This window comes from Narcine bancroftii, chromosome 6, assembly GCF_036971445.1.
Source record: "Narcine bancroftii isolate sNarBan1 chromosome 6, sNarBan1.hap1, whole genome shotgun sequence".
In the NCBI taxonomy this organism is placed as follows: domain Eukaryota; kingdom Metazoa; phylum Chordata; class Chondrichthyes; order Torpediniformes; family Narcinidae; genus Narcine; species Narcine bancroftii.
In genome coordinates, this window is record NC_091474.1 from 82,462,345 (window position 1) to 82,478,408 (window position 16,064).

A 16,064-nucleotide genomic window follows, 5' to 3' on the forward strand; every position below is an offset into this window, starting at 1 on the left:
AAGGGGTTGATGGTCTAAAAGGTTTGGGGACCCCTGGTTTCAATGATTCTTGCTCATTTACCCTTGATTTCTGGTTTCCCTTTGATGAATCTCTTGACCAATCTTTGTTGAAACACCTGCTTTCTCTGCTAATTTTACTTAGCAATTTTACATCACACTGATTTTTACCATCTTTAATTTCTCCTGTCATCCACGATTGGACTATATTTCCCATTGATTCTTTCTGCCTTAAAGGAATGCACATTTACTGCACATCAGAAATTATTTCTTGAAATGTTAATATGTTTGTCATTGACAATTTTCTAGTTTTCCTTGTTCCACAGGCCTTCGCTCTTTCTTTTGCTCAGATTGTGTCAGAATGAATGACATCAGTTTCAAATTTAATATAAAAATGACTTTACTGTGAGCTTCTTTCTGAGTTGATTAATTTCTCATTTATTTTACCTGTTAATTCCTCAACATACTAATAGAAATCTATCTCAGATGAATGTATCCTCTGTGCTGTTAGTGTTAATGTTGTTTGCACCGTCGAAATGCAAGTTAAAGCCGCTTTCAGGTGCTCAGGTGCAGATAATGCACCGCAGACGTGGCTGGGGGAGTGCAGCTGGGACGTTCAGGTGGCCGCAGCGAAGACGCCTTTCTGTCACCAGTTGAAGGAGAGCCACGTTTGAGCGAATGCCGGCTCCTGTGGACTGTGGCCGTAGTCCCACTGCTGCTTCCAGGTGCAATGGGGGATTCTCCAAGCTGGGGAATATACCTACAGGAGGAGGGTTAGATAAGTGCTCTTCCTGGCCGGGCTCTCCACTTTCAGGTGGCCACCCAACAGCCGCATTGGGAGAGAATAGGCGGCTTTACAGTCAGGGTATTCTGGCCACTTGAAAGTGGCTTGAGTCTGTCACAGAGAAACAGTTACTGTCTGAGATTTAAGTCCTTTCATCAGAGTTCTGATGCAAGGGCTTTCAGAGCTTCTTTCCCTAGAGGCTGCTTGACTTGCTAACATTTTCCACAATTTTCCTTCTTTATTTCAAATTTACAATGTCCATGATTAAAAGAAAATCATTTAATGATTGCTGCATTCACACGTGCTTCTAAATGCCTCACTAAATTATTCAGAGGCTATAAATAACTCTTACCTTTCTTTTCTATCTGTGTAGCTGCCTGAAACAGATCGAAGTCACAATCTGCCAAACCAAAGCCCTTCCCAAATGTTGTAAAGTCATTACTTTTAACAGCAATATCCCATTTTTATGTTCCACTTTGTGCGTGCTTCCTGAATATTGGATTTTAATTCCCCACTTGGAATTTGTAGCCTTATTTCTCAAGTAGTACTTGGGGTCAGAGTTACTGATGACCATCTGTGTCTTTATCTATGATGTGACTTTCTTTATGGACATACAGCACGGTATCAGGCCCCTTCACCCAGATGACCAACAGTCCTCGTGGGAGGAAACCTGAGCACCAGGAGGAAGCTCATGCAGACACGGGGAGAATGTACAAACTCCTTATAGACAGTGCCGGATTCAAACCCAGCCACTGGTGCTGTAACAGCATTGCACTACTGCTATGTTAACTGTGCCGCCCTAATTTCAATTGGCCTTTTCAACATTTGTCCGCACTCTGACCTTATTTGCAATAGGTTTGCATAAATGGAGATTGTTGTTCACTACTCACTGTGATACTGTGGATAGTGAACGTGCTTTCAATATTCCCTTCCACAATGGCATATGTAATTGTTCCATTTGGTCCTTCATCCTGATCTGTTGCATTCACAATTAAACTGAAAGAATCCAAAGTTGATGGCCCTTCATCCAAGGTGATGTCATACTGTTGTTGATGGAAAGCTGGATGATTGTCATTCACATCCAAAATATTGACAAGAACCGTAGTTGTCACCTGTAATAAAAAGAGCAAGGGTTAGTTGCAGAGACAGGAAACCACTCAGTACAATGTGCCTTAGTTTGGTTCTTGAAAGCAGTAGGGCTCAAGCCCAAAACGTTGGTTCTGCATCTTTATCCTTGCTATATAAAGAACACTGTTTGACCTGCTGAGTTTCTCCACCGTTATGTTTCGACTGAGCTCTTCAATGAGTCTCACTCCTCTCCTCTTTCCCTGTAGCCCTGAAGATGCTTTCTTTTTTTCTGTATTGTTCCAATACTTTTTTGACGGTTACTCTTGATTCTGCTTTCAAGACCACAAAGGAGTAAATATTTTTTCCTTTTCCTTCTGGTTTTAACAGGAACTAAAGCCAGATGCCTCTTCAGAACCTTTTGGCAGTAGAAATTAAAGTTCAAAGTTCAAATTTATTGTCAGAGTACATACATGGCATCACATACAAACCTGAGATTCTTATTCCTGCGGGTGAGGCAGAATTTCTAACTATTGGTAAATGTAGACTGTATTCAAAAAAAATTATAAACAAACTCACTGTGAAAATAAAGTATAAATATTCAGATGAGAAAAGTACGGGTCCTTAAACGAGTCTCTGAATGTGTCTGTTGTTAAGGATGGAGGTGGGAAGTAACTATTCCTGAACCTAGGGGTATGAGTCTTGTTGCACCTTTCCATCCTTCTTTATAGCAATGGCAAGAACAGAACGTGTGCTGGGTGATGTGGATCCTTGATGATTGCTGCTGCTCTTTGATGGCAGCGTTCCACATGAATGTTCTCGATGGGTGGGTGGGGGGGGGGGGGAGGTTTTACTTGTGATGTCCTGGACTGTGCCCACTACCTTTTGCAGGATTTTTTCATTGGTGTCCTCATACCAGACCATGATGCAGCTGGTCAGCCCACTTTCCACCACACCTCTGTTGAAATTTACCAGGATTTCTGATGACATCCTGAACCTCGCAACTCCTGAGGAAATAGAAGCGCTGGAAGTAGATGAAATCATTTTGCTTCACGGCAAAAAACCCTGATGTCTTGGCCTTTGGAATAGGTATGCCCAAGAAAGGGGAAGAAAAAACAGGAACAAAAACAAAATATTGACTTTGTGCAAGAATGAAACTGGGACATAAAAGCTGGCCTTGCTCTTTACTATCATTGTTTTTAAAGGAATTTATCGTTGTTTCTTCTCCCAACACCACCCACTATTTCGGACCCTCAGTACCTGAACCTTTCACCTGTATCTGAGCTAGAAACTAATTTGATACAGTAAAACCCCTGGTATCTGGAATTCAAACAATCAGCAAAAAAATAAATTTTAAAAAATTAAAATGGACAAGAATAAAATAATAGGTAACAATATGCAAGTTTAAAATTGTAAAAGTAAATGTTTTCTGAAGTAACACATCAAGCTTTGGTGACGATGGGAGTAAATATTTTAGCCAGCAGAGGGTCTTGGTCGTGCTTTGCTCAGAGCAGCTGTTGGAATAACATTGTGTGAAACAGCAATGGCATTGCCCAGAATGAAGAGCTGATTGATATCACTCGCCATTGGAGTGGCTCTCTTAAGGTGTCTCCTGATCCCTATTTAGTAAGAGTCCACCATTTATCTGACCGCTAGTGATTCATCCCAACTAGAATTATATAAACTGTTCTGCAACATTCACTGATTGGAAGTGAAACAACAAAGTCTGCAGGCACTGCTCTTGACGTTAAAGTGCTGGGGAAACTTGGCAGGAACAGCAGTGTCTAGAGAAGGGTGAGGGGAATTAATTATCCATAATTTTCTTGTTGGTCTTTTGGGTGGTTCTGTGGAGGGGAGGAACCTGCAGATACAGCGACAGTTAAATGTTTTCAAAGAATGTGACTGACAATAAAGTAAAATGCTTTGAGCTTTATATATTCATGTAAATGAAGTTTGCTCAGTTTAAGTAGAGTGGAGTATTTTTTATGTTTTGTCTTTTAAACTATTCTTATTGCAGGTGTATCAATTTGGCATTGTAAGTCTCAAGCAACCTGAAAATACACTCATTCAGCATCTAACAATTCCCACAGGGGTTTTACTGTATTAGCTTTTTATTAATGGAATCAGTGTTTATATAAACAATTGTAATGAAGGAGGAATGGATAAATGAAATTATTAAGTAAAGACAGGGGAAGGTAATATGGGTTTATATGGTGCTTTGAAATATTACTCAAACATCTCATATGATGCTGTTGAAGTTCCATTGTATAAAGATGCTCCGTCCGTGAAGCCAAGCCAAAGAAGAAGAAAGAAGAAATGCTTTGGAATAATGTGCACAGACAAAGTCCTCAACATCCAGTGCTATTTTACGGCGAGTGAAATGGTACTTGGCTTTCTGGTATCATTATTGAATTCCATTTCATTTTCTAATGTTGAGAAGGACTTATTTGGACTTATCATCATCTGACAATATCAATATCATGCCGTAGCAAGTCTCTGGCAGGGAGCACAGTCAAGACGGGAACAATGCTTAGATTATAGGTGAGTGAAGGGCATTCTCTGGGAGTGAGTTCCAGCATGTTACAGTGTACAAACCAGCTGGCCGCTGGGGATGCATTATTCATCCCGAGCAGATTTATATAAACTATTCTGCAACATTCACTGATTGGAAGTGAAACAACAAAGTCTGCAGATGCTGTGATTGTTGTTAAAGTGCTGGGGAAACTTGGCAGAGCTAGCAGTGTCAGGAGAAGGCAAAGATATATAACCAATGTTTCAGGCCTGAACCCTTCATGAGCAAAAAGCAGGCAAGCGTCTGAATAAAAAGGTGGGGGAGTAGGGAAGAAGGGGCAGGGGGAGGAGCACAGGCCAACAGCAAAGAAGCCATAGGTAGACAAATAAAGTAGGGCAGGAGAGAAAAGCTGAAACTTGATTGGGGGAGGGGGTAGCTCTGCAAATACAGAGCTGGAGGAATGGAGACAGAGGGATAGGGAACGAGAGAGATGGCAGTGGGGCGGGTAGATTGCTAACTGAAACTGGAAAAGTCAATGTTAATACCATCCAGTTGGAAGGGACCCTGACAGAAGATGAGCTATTTCTCCAATTTATGGGTGGTCTCAGTCTGGCAGTTCATGAGACCATGGACAGACATGTCAGCAAGGGAATGGGACAGGGGGTTGAAATGGGTGGCCTCTGGGAAATCGTCGCTATTACAGCAGACAGAGCTCACTGATCAGGTTTGTTACTTGCAGTATCCATCATATTCTGTTCCCTCTAAATAGACTCAATGGATCACTTCACTAGACTAATTGCTGGGTGTGGTGGGGGGTGGGGGGGTGGGGGATCAACTGAGTATCACAGTGAGAAGGCAGACCACTGGAATGTTGAATTGCAAATGCAAAACCAAGAGTACTTAAATATCCAGTATAAGAGTTCAACACAATTACACTAAAAGTGACGATGAAAAATCCTGAACTTAAATGCACAGCCCCTGATAGACAAACCACGTTTATTACTGAGGGAGACTGTGTGAGGCACTAGACAGATGGACACTTGATTGCATTTCAACTAAAATAAAAATTGGCAGTATTTTTATCCAAGCCATTTGAATAGTTTTAATCATTGACTCTAACCAGGCTCTCGGCCTGGCTGTCTTTGTGGCTCAAAGTCAATATTTGTCCAATAATGCTCATGTGAAGTACTAAGAGTCTCCTTCAAAGAACATTAGAGGCACTTCCTTCAACAACAAGGTACAGGAGCATAAAGACCAGGACTGTCTGCCTGGGAATCAGCTTCTTCCTGCAGGTGGAGAGACTGTTGAACAATTCTACAAAACCTATAAAGTCTTTTTTTAATCTATTTAGTTTGGATTGTTATGTATGGACCTGTGTTCATTTGTGTGTGTGTGTGTGTGTGTGGGAGTGTGGGTGGATGTGTGTGCACACACTAAGGACCGGAGATGTGCTGTTTTATAAGCTTCTTTATGTATAATCAGATGACAATAAACTTGAACAATCTTTTGTCTATGTTCTCACCCTCCCTGCCGTTGGAGGGCAGCAGCAAACATCAAAGACCCACACCACCCACTCATTGACCAGGTAGCCTTGTGACAGTACATCTCCATCATCATCCTGTTGTTGGACGTTTGGAGACATCTCACTCCACCCCTGACAGCTTTGCAAGCTTCCTCTATCACTGTCATTTCTGATGAAGAGACCCTGACCTGAAATATTCACCCTGTTTCTCTTCTATCAGGCTCCTCACATCTGCCCTGTGAATGAATGGTGTATCAGTTTTTGGGCCGTCAGGTGGTGAGCCAATCTCTGCAGTTCCATCCAGCCTCTAAATGGCTTTTGGTACACAACAGTTTGTGTTGCTGGTCCAGTTGAACTTTGTCATGAAATATTAAGGACAGATGGTTAAACCTTTGCTTGTTTAAAACCATCTCTTCCGTGGCACAAATCTTATTGACCTTTAAACATTATAGTGCAGTCCAGGCCCTTCAGGCCACAGCGATGTGCCGACCTATATAGCTCTACATAAAAAATCCCTCCCTAACACATAACCTTCCATTTTTCTTCCAGCCATGTGCCTGTCTAAGAATCTCTTAAATGGCCATCATGTTTCAACTACCACCACCATGCCAGACAATGCACTCTAGGCACCTCAACTCTTTGTGTAAAAAAACTTACCCCTGATGTCTCCCCTAAATTTCCCTCCTTTCACTTTGTACAGATGTCCTCTGGCGTTTGCTACCCCTGCCCTGGGAAAAAGGTGCCGGCTGTCTACATTATCTTTGCGTTCAGAATCTTGTAGATCTCTATTGTCATTTCTCATCCTTCACTCCAAAGAGGAATGCCCCAGATCTGCTAACCTTGCCTCATAAGAAATATTTTCCAATCCAGGCAACATCCTGGTAAATCAATCATCTCGGTGCCCGAGATAAGCTGTCTGAGCTGCCTCAATGACGATCGCCCAGTAGCACTAACCTCTACTGTGATGAAATGCTTTGAGAGGTTGGTCGTGGCCAGAATTAACACGCATCTAAGCAAAGGTCTGGATCCACAGCAATTCACCTATCATCACAGCTCGCTCCACAGCAGATGCAATATCACTGGCTCTCCACTCAGCTCTGGATCTTCTCAAAAACAGTACCTCATTCATATGGCTGCTCTTCATAGACTACAGCTCAGCCTTGAACACCATTATTCCCTTGGTGCTGGTCAAGAAGCTCCAAAGCCTAGGCTTCTGCACCCCCTTCTGCAACTGGATCCTTGACTTTCTCATCGGATGGGCGAAATGAGGGTCAGTCAAAGCTGAGGGTCCTCTGCGGGAACAGTTGCAGAGGTCGGGAAATAGGGATTGGGCCAGGAGAGCTCTGATGAGGCATGGCTTGCCCTAGAGGCGGGGTGTCTGTCCAGGCTGGGGGTGGAGGTGGGGCAGTTTGCAGGGGTACCAAGATGACAGATGTGGAGGAGATGCTGGAGAGGGATCCCAAAGAGGATTTCATCCGGGTGCCCATTGTTGGACCTGGCAGCAACAGTGAAGTTTCTGTCAGTGGCCAAGGGCAAGCCCTGGCCCCACCAGATGGAGAGTCAGCACCAGGCAGTACAGAGTTTATACCGCTTTATCCCCCACCCTCTACTCCGAGCAGATGCTCCCCCCATCCCGCCAGTGACTGGGAAGAAGGGAATGAAAGGTGGGATGGGGAGGAGCAGAGCTGTGGCCTCCCTGCCTTGTCCTGCTGCAAGAGGCAGCCTTGCGTCAGGTAGCTTCCCACCTTGTGCACTCGGCTGTGGATGCTGCATGAGAGCAGGTATCTGCAGAGACCAGTGACAGCAGCATTCCCATAGACAACACATCCATTCAGCCTGTCGAACCTGTTCCCACATTCAGGGAGATCACAACTGATCTGATCATGCACCCAACTCCGTCTTTCCCCCATAACCTTTATTCCCCGACGATGCGAAAATCAATCTAAATATATTTAACGAGGCATCATCCATGCATCCTTGGGCAGAGATTTCCATAGAAAATCAGTCAAGAGATATTTGTTATGTTTCTGTGTACTTTTTGATTATTGAAACAAAACAACTTAAAAACTAAAGACATGAATAAATATTATTATATTCATGTAATTCTTATTATATATTTTTTGGTAACAAAATGTGCATGTAAGTGTAAAAATATGTATGTATTTTTTCATGTGGCTCTCAAACCTCTGAAGTTTATGGTGTATGGGTCTTACATCAAGCAAGTTTGGCCAACCCTGCCAATAGTCCTTCTTAACTGTCCTATCAACTTACATGGCGACCTTGAGAGATCTATGCATTTAGATCCCAAGGTCCCTCTGTTCTTCCACAATCCTAGATTAACCCTGTACTCAGCCTTGAAGTGTGACCTTGCAAAATGCATCACTTCTCACTTATGTACTGCTTATTCTGCCTGGATGTTGTTGAATTGCCTAATGAACTACAATCAATCACAGACAAGTCTGTTACTTAAGATAAACAGAAGGTTTTTTAAAATTTCAATTGAGACATTCAGCACGGTAACACGAGTCTGTGCCACCCAATTTACATCCAATTAACCAACAACCCCCAGAATGTTTTGAATGGTGGGAGGAAACTGGAACCCTTACAGATAGCGTGGGATTCAAACCCCAATCCCAATTGTGGGCGATGCGCTAACTGTTATGCCAACCATGCTGGCCAATTGATGAAGAAACTGGAGATTGTTGAGTCCGGGATATCACAACTCCTGTAGATATATACTGGGTATAGGATAACTGACCATCTTCCTTTGTGCATATAGTTCACCTATTAGAATGTTTTACCCCTGATATCCAAACAAAGTTTAATGATATCACACTCAGCCAAGCACTTTCTTCATGTGACTTTCACTTTTTTTGCTGAAATTCAGCTGTTTGATCCATTCTTAGACCAATATTATGAGGAGGCCTGCAACGAAAATTCCCAGCCAAACCGGGGAATAGGGGCAGCATGGCTGGTGTTGTGGTTAGAGCAACACCTTTACAGTGTCAGCTTTTATGGCAGCTTACACTGGGCAACAGCTTTTTTCAAAAAGTTTGCTTCTTGAAAGAAAAATTAGGGATTATGATAGATAACTTCAAGTTGAACACAAAGATAATTTCAGATTTGTTGTCTCAAGTAGGAAGTTGGATAAACATTAAATCAACTTTTATTTAATTTAGAATTTAGTACGTTTGATCGCATAATGGTGCTCACACATTGTGTTAGTTCAACTGACCTAAAAACGTTTTGCTGCTGATTTTCATTTGTACTCAGCATCTGATGCCTCTCATGTCACTGTCCAGCATGGATGGATTCCAATCACCCTGATACCACTTTTCCGTCGTTGCAATTGCCTGGTGAAACATTTTACCATGTTCGTCACTGACTGCACCAAGATCAGCAGGGAAGGATCCAAGTGTGAATGCAGAAAATGAATTTTCAATGACATGTTGTACTTCATGATTTTGTATGCTTGAAGTTGACTTAAAATATGGAATGAAGCCACAAAAATAGCTTATATCTAAAAAAATGTTTTAAGGTGATTTCTTCTATGATCGGCAGCCCAAAATTCATAAGATATACCCAAAAGTGTTTAGGAAGCAAAATCTTCATTATCCAGTGTTATTAATAAATTGGTGCAGGTTGAGAATGTCATCAGCTGACACCACCAGTCACTTTTCTGAGGACTGAGAAGCGATTGATCAGGTGATAATTTGGCAGACAGGGCATTCCTGGGCAACTTTCTGTGGCATGGATAGATGCCATCGCACTTACTGTACTGGAAGAGCTTGGATGTGGTGTGTATGCAAGGCAGAGACCGATTATTTTCAGACAGTGTGGGAAAGAAACAGGTGAGATACAAATTCAGTTACAATCATACCAAATACAGCAAAACCCCTGATATCTGGCCCTATGGGGATCGATAGATTCAGGATAAGTGAACTTTCTGAATGATTAAGATTGGGTGGTTTGGTGGACTAATGGTGAGGTGTGCCAATTTTAAACTTTTGAATATTTTACCCATTTATTTTCCTCAATTTTTTTGCCAGTTGATTGAGGCTATCAGTTGCTTAAATTCAGAATAACAAGGGTTTCAGTGAAGTAGAAGAGGCTCAATCTATTCCCATCTGATGAGGCAGGTAAAGCTGAGCTTCGAACCTCAACTGAAGTTCAGAATATTCGCTACATTGAGGGAAGCAGCACTGGCTAATCAATGTTTGTCTGTGATATGCCATGGTGGCAGAGAGGTACACGTGGACAGCCAGTTTATCTTTTAAGAACTTTCTGAAATGGCTCTCAGTGGGGAAGAGCTGAATCTCATAGTAATACAGTAAATAGGAAACTGCTCTCAAAGATCAGAGAATGAAAACTGTTTTTTGCCTGCAAGTTCCACTGTCAGAAATATTTCTGCAACCCATGCGTTTCTCTCTGCCTCTCCCTTGAGCACTAAGGTTACCCACTCATTTCTAAAGCCCTGCCGTTGGAGGGCAGCAGCAAACATCAAAGACCCACACCACCCAGCTTACACTCAGTTCTCGCTGCTTCCATCAGAAAAGAGGTATCGGTGCCACAAGACTCTCACCAACACAAATCAACATGAATAGTCAAAATGAGGGCAATTATTTGCAATCATGTTGGGGTTAAAGAGCCAACACTTTAAGAAGGACAAACTGACTCACATATAATTACCAATTCAGATCATTTTCTCAGCCAGTCTGGCCTTGCCTGTCACAGCTTGAAGGGTGGAGTCAGAGGGTGGGCGAAAGAAGTTAAAATGGAAAGTAGTCTGCCAGTAATGGCTGCAAAAGATCTACAGAGATAAGGCTGTTTCAACTGGATGACCGTGTGCACATTCAGTAAAAATAGACCTATCATTCAAAACCATTGTGGCTATTCATATAAACCCAAAACATAAACACAATTTGTGGCAATGAGAGAGGGGCTCATCATCTCAGCAATGACCCAGTTAGTATCTCTTGACTTCAAGGTTGTGAGTTCAAATCCAACACCAGAGGCCCATGCACAAACATTTTGGCCAAGCTTCTCAGTGCAGGGTGTACTCCACTGTTGGAGGCATGGACTTTCAAATACGATGATACACAGTTATCTGCCTTTCAGGTCGATGTGAAATACTTCAGAAAACAGATAACGTGACTAATATTTATCTCTGAATCAATTTTGCTAAAACAGATAATTTTTTCTATTGATTCTCTAATTCTTGGTCTACTTTCTTCATTTCAACCATGACTACATGATGTTAATCTGCAAGTCCCATCCTGATATCTCCTGAAATGACTATCTTAAGGTTATAAGCTTGGTATCACTATATTCGGTTTCCATGGAACAATCACTGTCATTGAATTCAAAGAGTGAACAAAGATGCATATATCAGGAAGCTCTTTAACAGTTTGGAATTCAAGACCATCATCCCCTCAAAATTAATCCGCAACCTCCAAGACGTGGGCATCAACACACTCCTGCAATCACAGAGGAAGGTGCCAATATGTAATTGGACCTTGGATTTCCTCACCTCCAGTCCACAATCATTGAGGATTGGTAAGAACATCTCCTCCACAATCTCCATCAGTACCAGAGCATGACAGGGCTGTGTTCTTTGCCCTCAGTCTACTTGCCTTTTCACCTATGACTGTGTGGCATGGTACGTCATCTACAAATTCGCTGATGATACCATGGTAGTGGGTAGCATTAAAAGGGGTGATGAGTCAGCATACAGGAGGGAGATTGAAAACTTGGCCTAATGGTTCATGTGGTAAATTGCTACACCATGAGTGGCTGCTATTGACTGGACATGCCTCCCAAGACCAATCCTGCCCATAGCCCCTAGTTTTTTGCTCTGGATGGTGGATGGTTGTTTAATAATGTTCCAGTCTTTAGCTATTAAAAGCCTGATTGCTTCATGACTCAGCCTTTTGTGAACTATTGATGGTACATCAGAATGCAAACAACAACCTCACACTCAATGTCACCAAAACCAAGTTGCTGATTGTTGACTTCAGGAAGGGAAAACCAGAGGAGTACGATCCAGTGATCATTGGGGGATCAGAATTGGAGAGGGAGTCACAATCTTGGACCCAACCCACTAATGGCATCAACATTTCATATTAATCACAAAGACCAATAAAGCAATGAACTTGTTTTATATAAAAAATACACACACATAATGGTCTTCAGGGAAGGAAATTGCTGTCAATATACATTTGGATTTGTATCAACTCAAGGCCAATTCAAAAACAGGCAAGCAAACCACTAGGTTCAATGGTTGTAAATAAAAATACAGAAATGCTGGAGGAATTCAGTGCGTCGACTGGAGGTAAAGATATATTACTGATGTTTCGGGCCTGAGCCCCACTTCAAGGGGTGAGTGAAAAGCAGACAGGCACCTGAATTAAAATTCTGAGGAGAAGGAAAGAAAAGGCAGGGGCAGGAGTGCAGACTAAAAGGAAAAAAAGGGGGGGGAAAGGTGAGAATTGATAGGGGAGGGGGGGATGGTTAACTCTGTGAATGCAGAGCTGGAGAAAAGGAGACAGGGAAAAGTTAGAGGAAAGGAGATGTGGAGCGATTGGGTGGGGGGGGGGAGGAGGTTAATGATAATCGGAGAAGTCGATGTAAATGCCATCCAGTTGGAGGATGCCCAGAGAGAAGAAGAGGTGTTGTTTTTTCGATGTGTAGGTGGTCTCAGTCTGGCAGTGCATGAGCCCATGATCAGATATGTCAGCAAAGGAATGAGACGGGAAATTTAAATTGGGGGGGTGGGGGGGGCACTAGGAGATCCCCGCTATTGCAGTGGACAAAGCCGAGGTGCTCAACAAATCGATCTCCCAGTTTGCGTCCAGTCTCTCTGATGGAGAGGAGACCACAACAGGAGTACCAGATGCAATAGTTGACCCCCGCAGATTCACAAGCAGAGTAAGGCTTCACTTGAAAGGACTGGACTGTTCAGGCCCTGAATGGTGTGGGCTCAAATGGACCACCTCCTGCAGACACAGGGGTGGATGCCAAGGGAGAGATTGGTGGGAAAGGAAGAGTTGGCGAAGGAGTCATGGAGGGTGTGGTCCCTGCAGAAGGTGGAGAGGGGAGGAGAAGGGAATATGTGTCTGCTGGTGGGATCACGTAGTTGGTAGCAGAAAGAGCAGAGGATGATATGTTGGAGACGGAGGCTGGTGGGGTAGAAAATGCTCATCTTGCATATAACACTCAACTCATAAATGAATAATCATAAAAGTTCTGTTGAGAAAAAGGTCTAATCCAGGGTTCGGAAAAGAGGTCTATATTGACCCCTGGGGGTCGATGGTTCTATCCAAAGAATCGATAAATGTCTAGGCTATAGAGAAAATGAACTGTTGATAAATTCATTTATTTTACATGCTTGGGGAGTCGATGAGAGATCAAGGATTCCATGAAGAGGTCGATGGTTTAAAAAGTTTCCCTTCCCCTGGTCTAATCAATACCCCTCATGCTCCAATGCTATTCCTCTCATCTTCTGATGGTTGAATTCAGTAACAATTACATGAAAAGAGTTTGCCACATAGCAAATATTTCAAAATCTCAAAATGAAACTCTTTCCACTTCCTCCAAACACCATGAAGTGCTTCTTTTAAAGGCAACTTCAGCAAGACCTGCAGCCTGCTTGCATTGCAGCATTCATGGTCAACAGATCAACCAGTTAATAAAGCTAAGAATTCACATCAGTCATCATTCATGTTTGGGCACCCCCACTGGCCGACTGTATCTGTGGGTCCTCCCATAGACTCCTGAATAAAGGTGACTGTTCCACAGCCCTCTCCCAATTCAGGACAGTCAAACAGTGTGGATGTGCCTTCGTTATATAGTGAATAAAGAATTGGTACATGAATTTTATTCGCTATAGTTTTTATAATGGAGCAGATACTGAAGCCAGAGAAGCTGGAGATCGACCCTCAATCACCTGAGGCATCGACCAACTTTGAACTCTGGTGACGCTGTTTCGAGGCATTCCTGCCAGCATCTTCAGCCATCGTGTGGTCAGATTAAAGGTACTGCACTCCTGAGTCGGCCCCTGGTGTACTCGATGATCAGGGACACCACTTCATCTTAGGAGGCTATGGACCTTCTAAAGGCCCAGTACCAGTGAAAGATTAATGAAGTCCACGCCAGGCATCACCAGGTGACCCGAAAGCAACGACCTTGGGAGTCGAATGCCGAGTAACTCTGAGTCCTGCAAACCCATGGAAGGGCCTGAGGATGTGGGGCCATGACGACCGCGAGGCACACGGAGGACCTGATCAGGGATGTCTATGCCTCAGGGACCAATTTGAATTACATCCACCAAAGACTAAAGGAGCAAGGTGACCTCAGCCTCTGGAGAGCATTTGAGCTGACAGATACGCTGGAGGTGGAATATAGAACCAACTCAACTGAAAATGCAGCCGCCTCATGGTTGCCCCAGCTGTCGCCATCTTGGGATGTGCCGCTGCCCTCTCACTCCACTAGCGATCCGTCCACGGTAGCAGTACTCCTTGAGCACCCACCACCATCATCAGCATGTTCCATCAGCGACCTGACTGTGACCACTGTACTCAGGGAGCAACCAAAGTGCTACTTCTGTGGCATGGGAAGCACCCAGGGAAATGCTGCCCGGCGAAAGACATAATCTACTGCAGCTGCAAGAAGAAGGGACACTATACAAATGTGTGTGGATCCAATTCCCTTCCCAACAGCACTGTGTATGGATTGTGGGAACTGCCATCTTGGATGCCACTATCGCCGGGCGTTAGCAGTGCCACGTGCGAGCCGTGGGGGGGGGCACCATCTTTGGGATCCAGCAGCTCTGCATGTGGGCTGCCAACTTGCACACTGCCATCTTCTAGATCTAGATGTGATCTTTCCACGATCCAACACTGGCCTCCATCACACTCAACCAGGACAACCCGCATCAGCTCACCAGATCATTGATGGACAATCAGGTTAACGGCCACGTGATGAGTTACCTGTTCGATAGTGGGAGCACGGAGAGCTTCATTTACCCTGATACGGTGCAGCACTACTCCCTTGTGGTAAGGCCAGTAAACCAAAAGGTCTACTTGGCCTTAAAGTCACATCCAGCAGAGGTCTGCGACTACTATATAGTGACTCTGACTGTGCGGGGCAAGGACAATAAACTTTTGGTGATGCCACATCTCTGCGTTGCCATACTACTGGAACTGGATTTTCAATGTAACCTTCAAAGCATGACGATGGAGTATGAAAGACCCCATACACCTCCCACTGTCTGTAATCACCCACTGTAGCCCACCTACCTATCAGCAACCACTTTCCCCCCCACCCAGCAACCCAGTCGCTCATTGCGCATGATTTGCGGACTCTCCACACTCAAAATCACCCCTCCACCGCTATTCACCAATCTCACCTCCGACTGTAAATCTGTCGCCACTAAAAGTAGATGACATAGTGCCAAGACAGGGCCTCAGGAGGACAGACCAGTTACTTTCTTTTCCCATGTCCTCCTGGGCCCCGAAATTCAACACTCCTCTGTCGAGAAGAAGGCCCAAGCCATTGCCGAGGCAGTGCGGCACGAGACACTACCTGGCCGGTAAATGATTTACCCTCCTAACTGACCAATGTGCAGTTGTGTTCATGTTCAATCATTCAGCAGTGAAGTAAAATCAAGAACGACAAGATATTGAGATAGAGAATTGAACTGTCCACCTCCAATTCCAATATTTTGTACCAGCCTGGGAAATTCAACGAGCCCCCTGATGGCCTATCCTGCGGAACCTGTGCCAGCATACAGATTGACTGCTTATAAACCCTTTACAATGACCTCTGCCACCCCAGAGTTACCAGGTTCTTTCACTTCTCCAAAGCCCACAACCTGTTGTACTCCATTGAGGAGATCAGGTCAATGACCAAAAACTGCCAGGTCTGCACCAAGTGCAGACCACACTTCTGCCGGCCAGACAGAGTGCACTTGATAAAGGCCACTCGCCCCTTTGAACACCTGAGTGTCAACTTCAAAGGACCCCTGCTCTCCTCGGACCGCAATAGGTACTTCCTCAATGTTATTGATGAGTACTTGCGTTTTCCATTTGCCATCCCCTGCCGACATGACAACTGCCACAGTCATTAAGGCCCTGCGCAGGCTCTTCACTCTGTTCAGCTTCCCCAACAAATTCATAGTGACCGGA

At 43.9% G+C, this 16,064-nt stretch overlaps 1 protein-coding gene across 11 annotated transcripts in view; it reads right to left on the reverse strand.

Moving 5' to 3' along the window:
* The window catches only part of cdh23 (cadherin-related 23), an 874,975-nt gene that overhangs the window by 106,414 nt on the left and 752,497 nt on the right, over window positions 1-16,064 (reverse strand). For 10 of the 11 annotated variants that reach the window (XM_069885557.1, XM_069885556.1, XM_069885568.1 and 7 more), the window contains one exon: window positions 1,672-1,893. In XM_069885557.1, the coding sequence (XP_069741658.1) occupies window positions 1,672-1,893 (222 nt within the window). Of the gene's footprint in view, window positions 1-451; window positions 758-1,671; window positions 1,894-16,064 lie in introns of those variants that run through there. The other variant, XM_069885562.1, reaches the window with a different exon arrangement.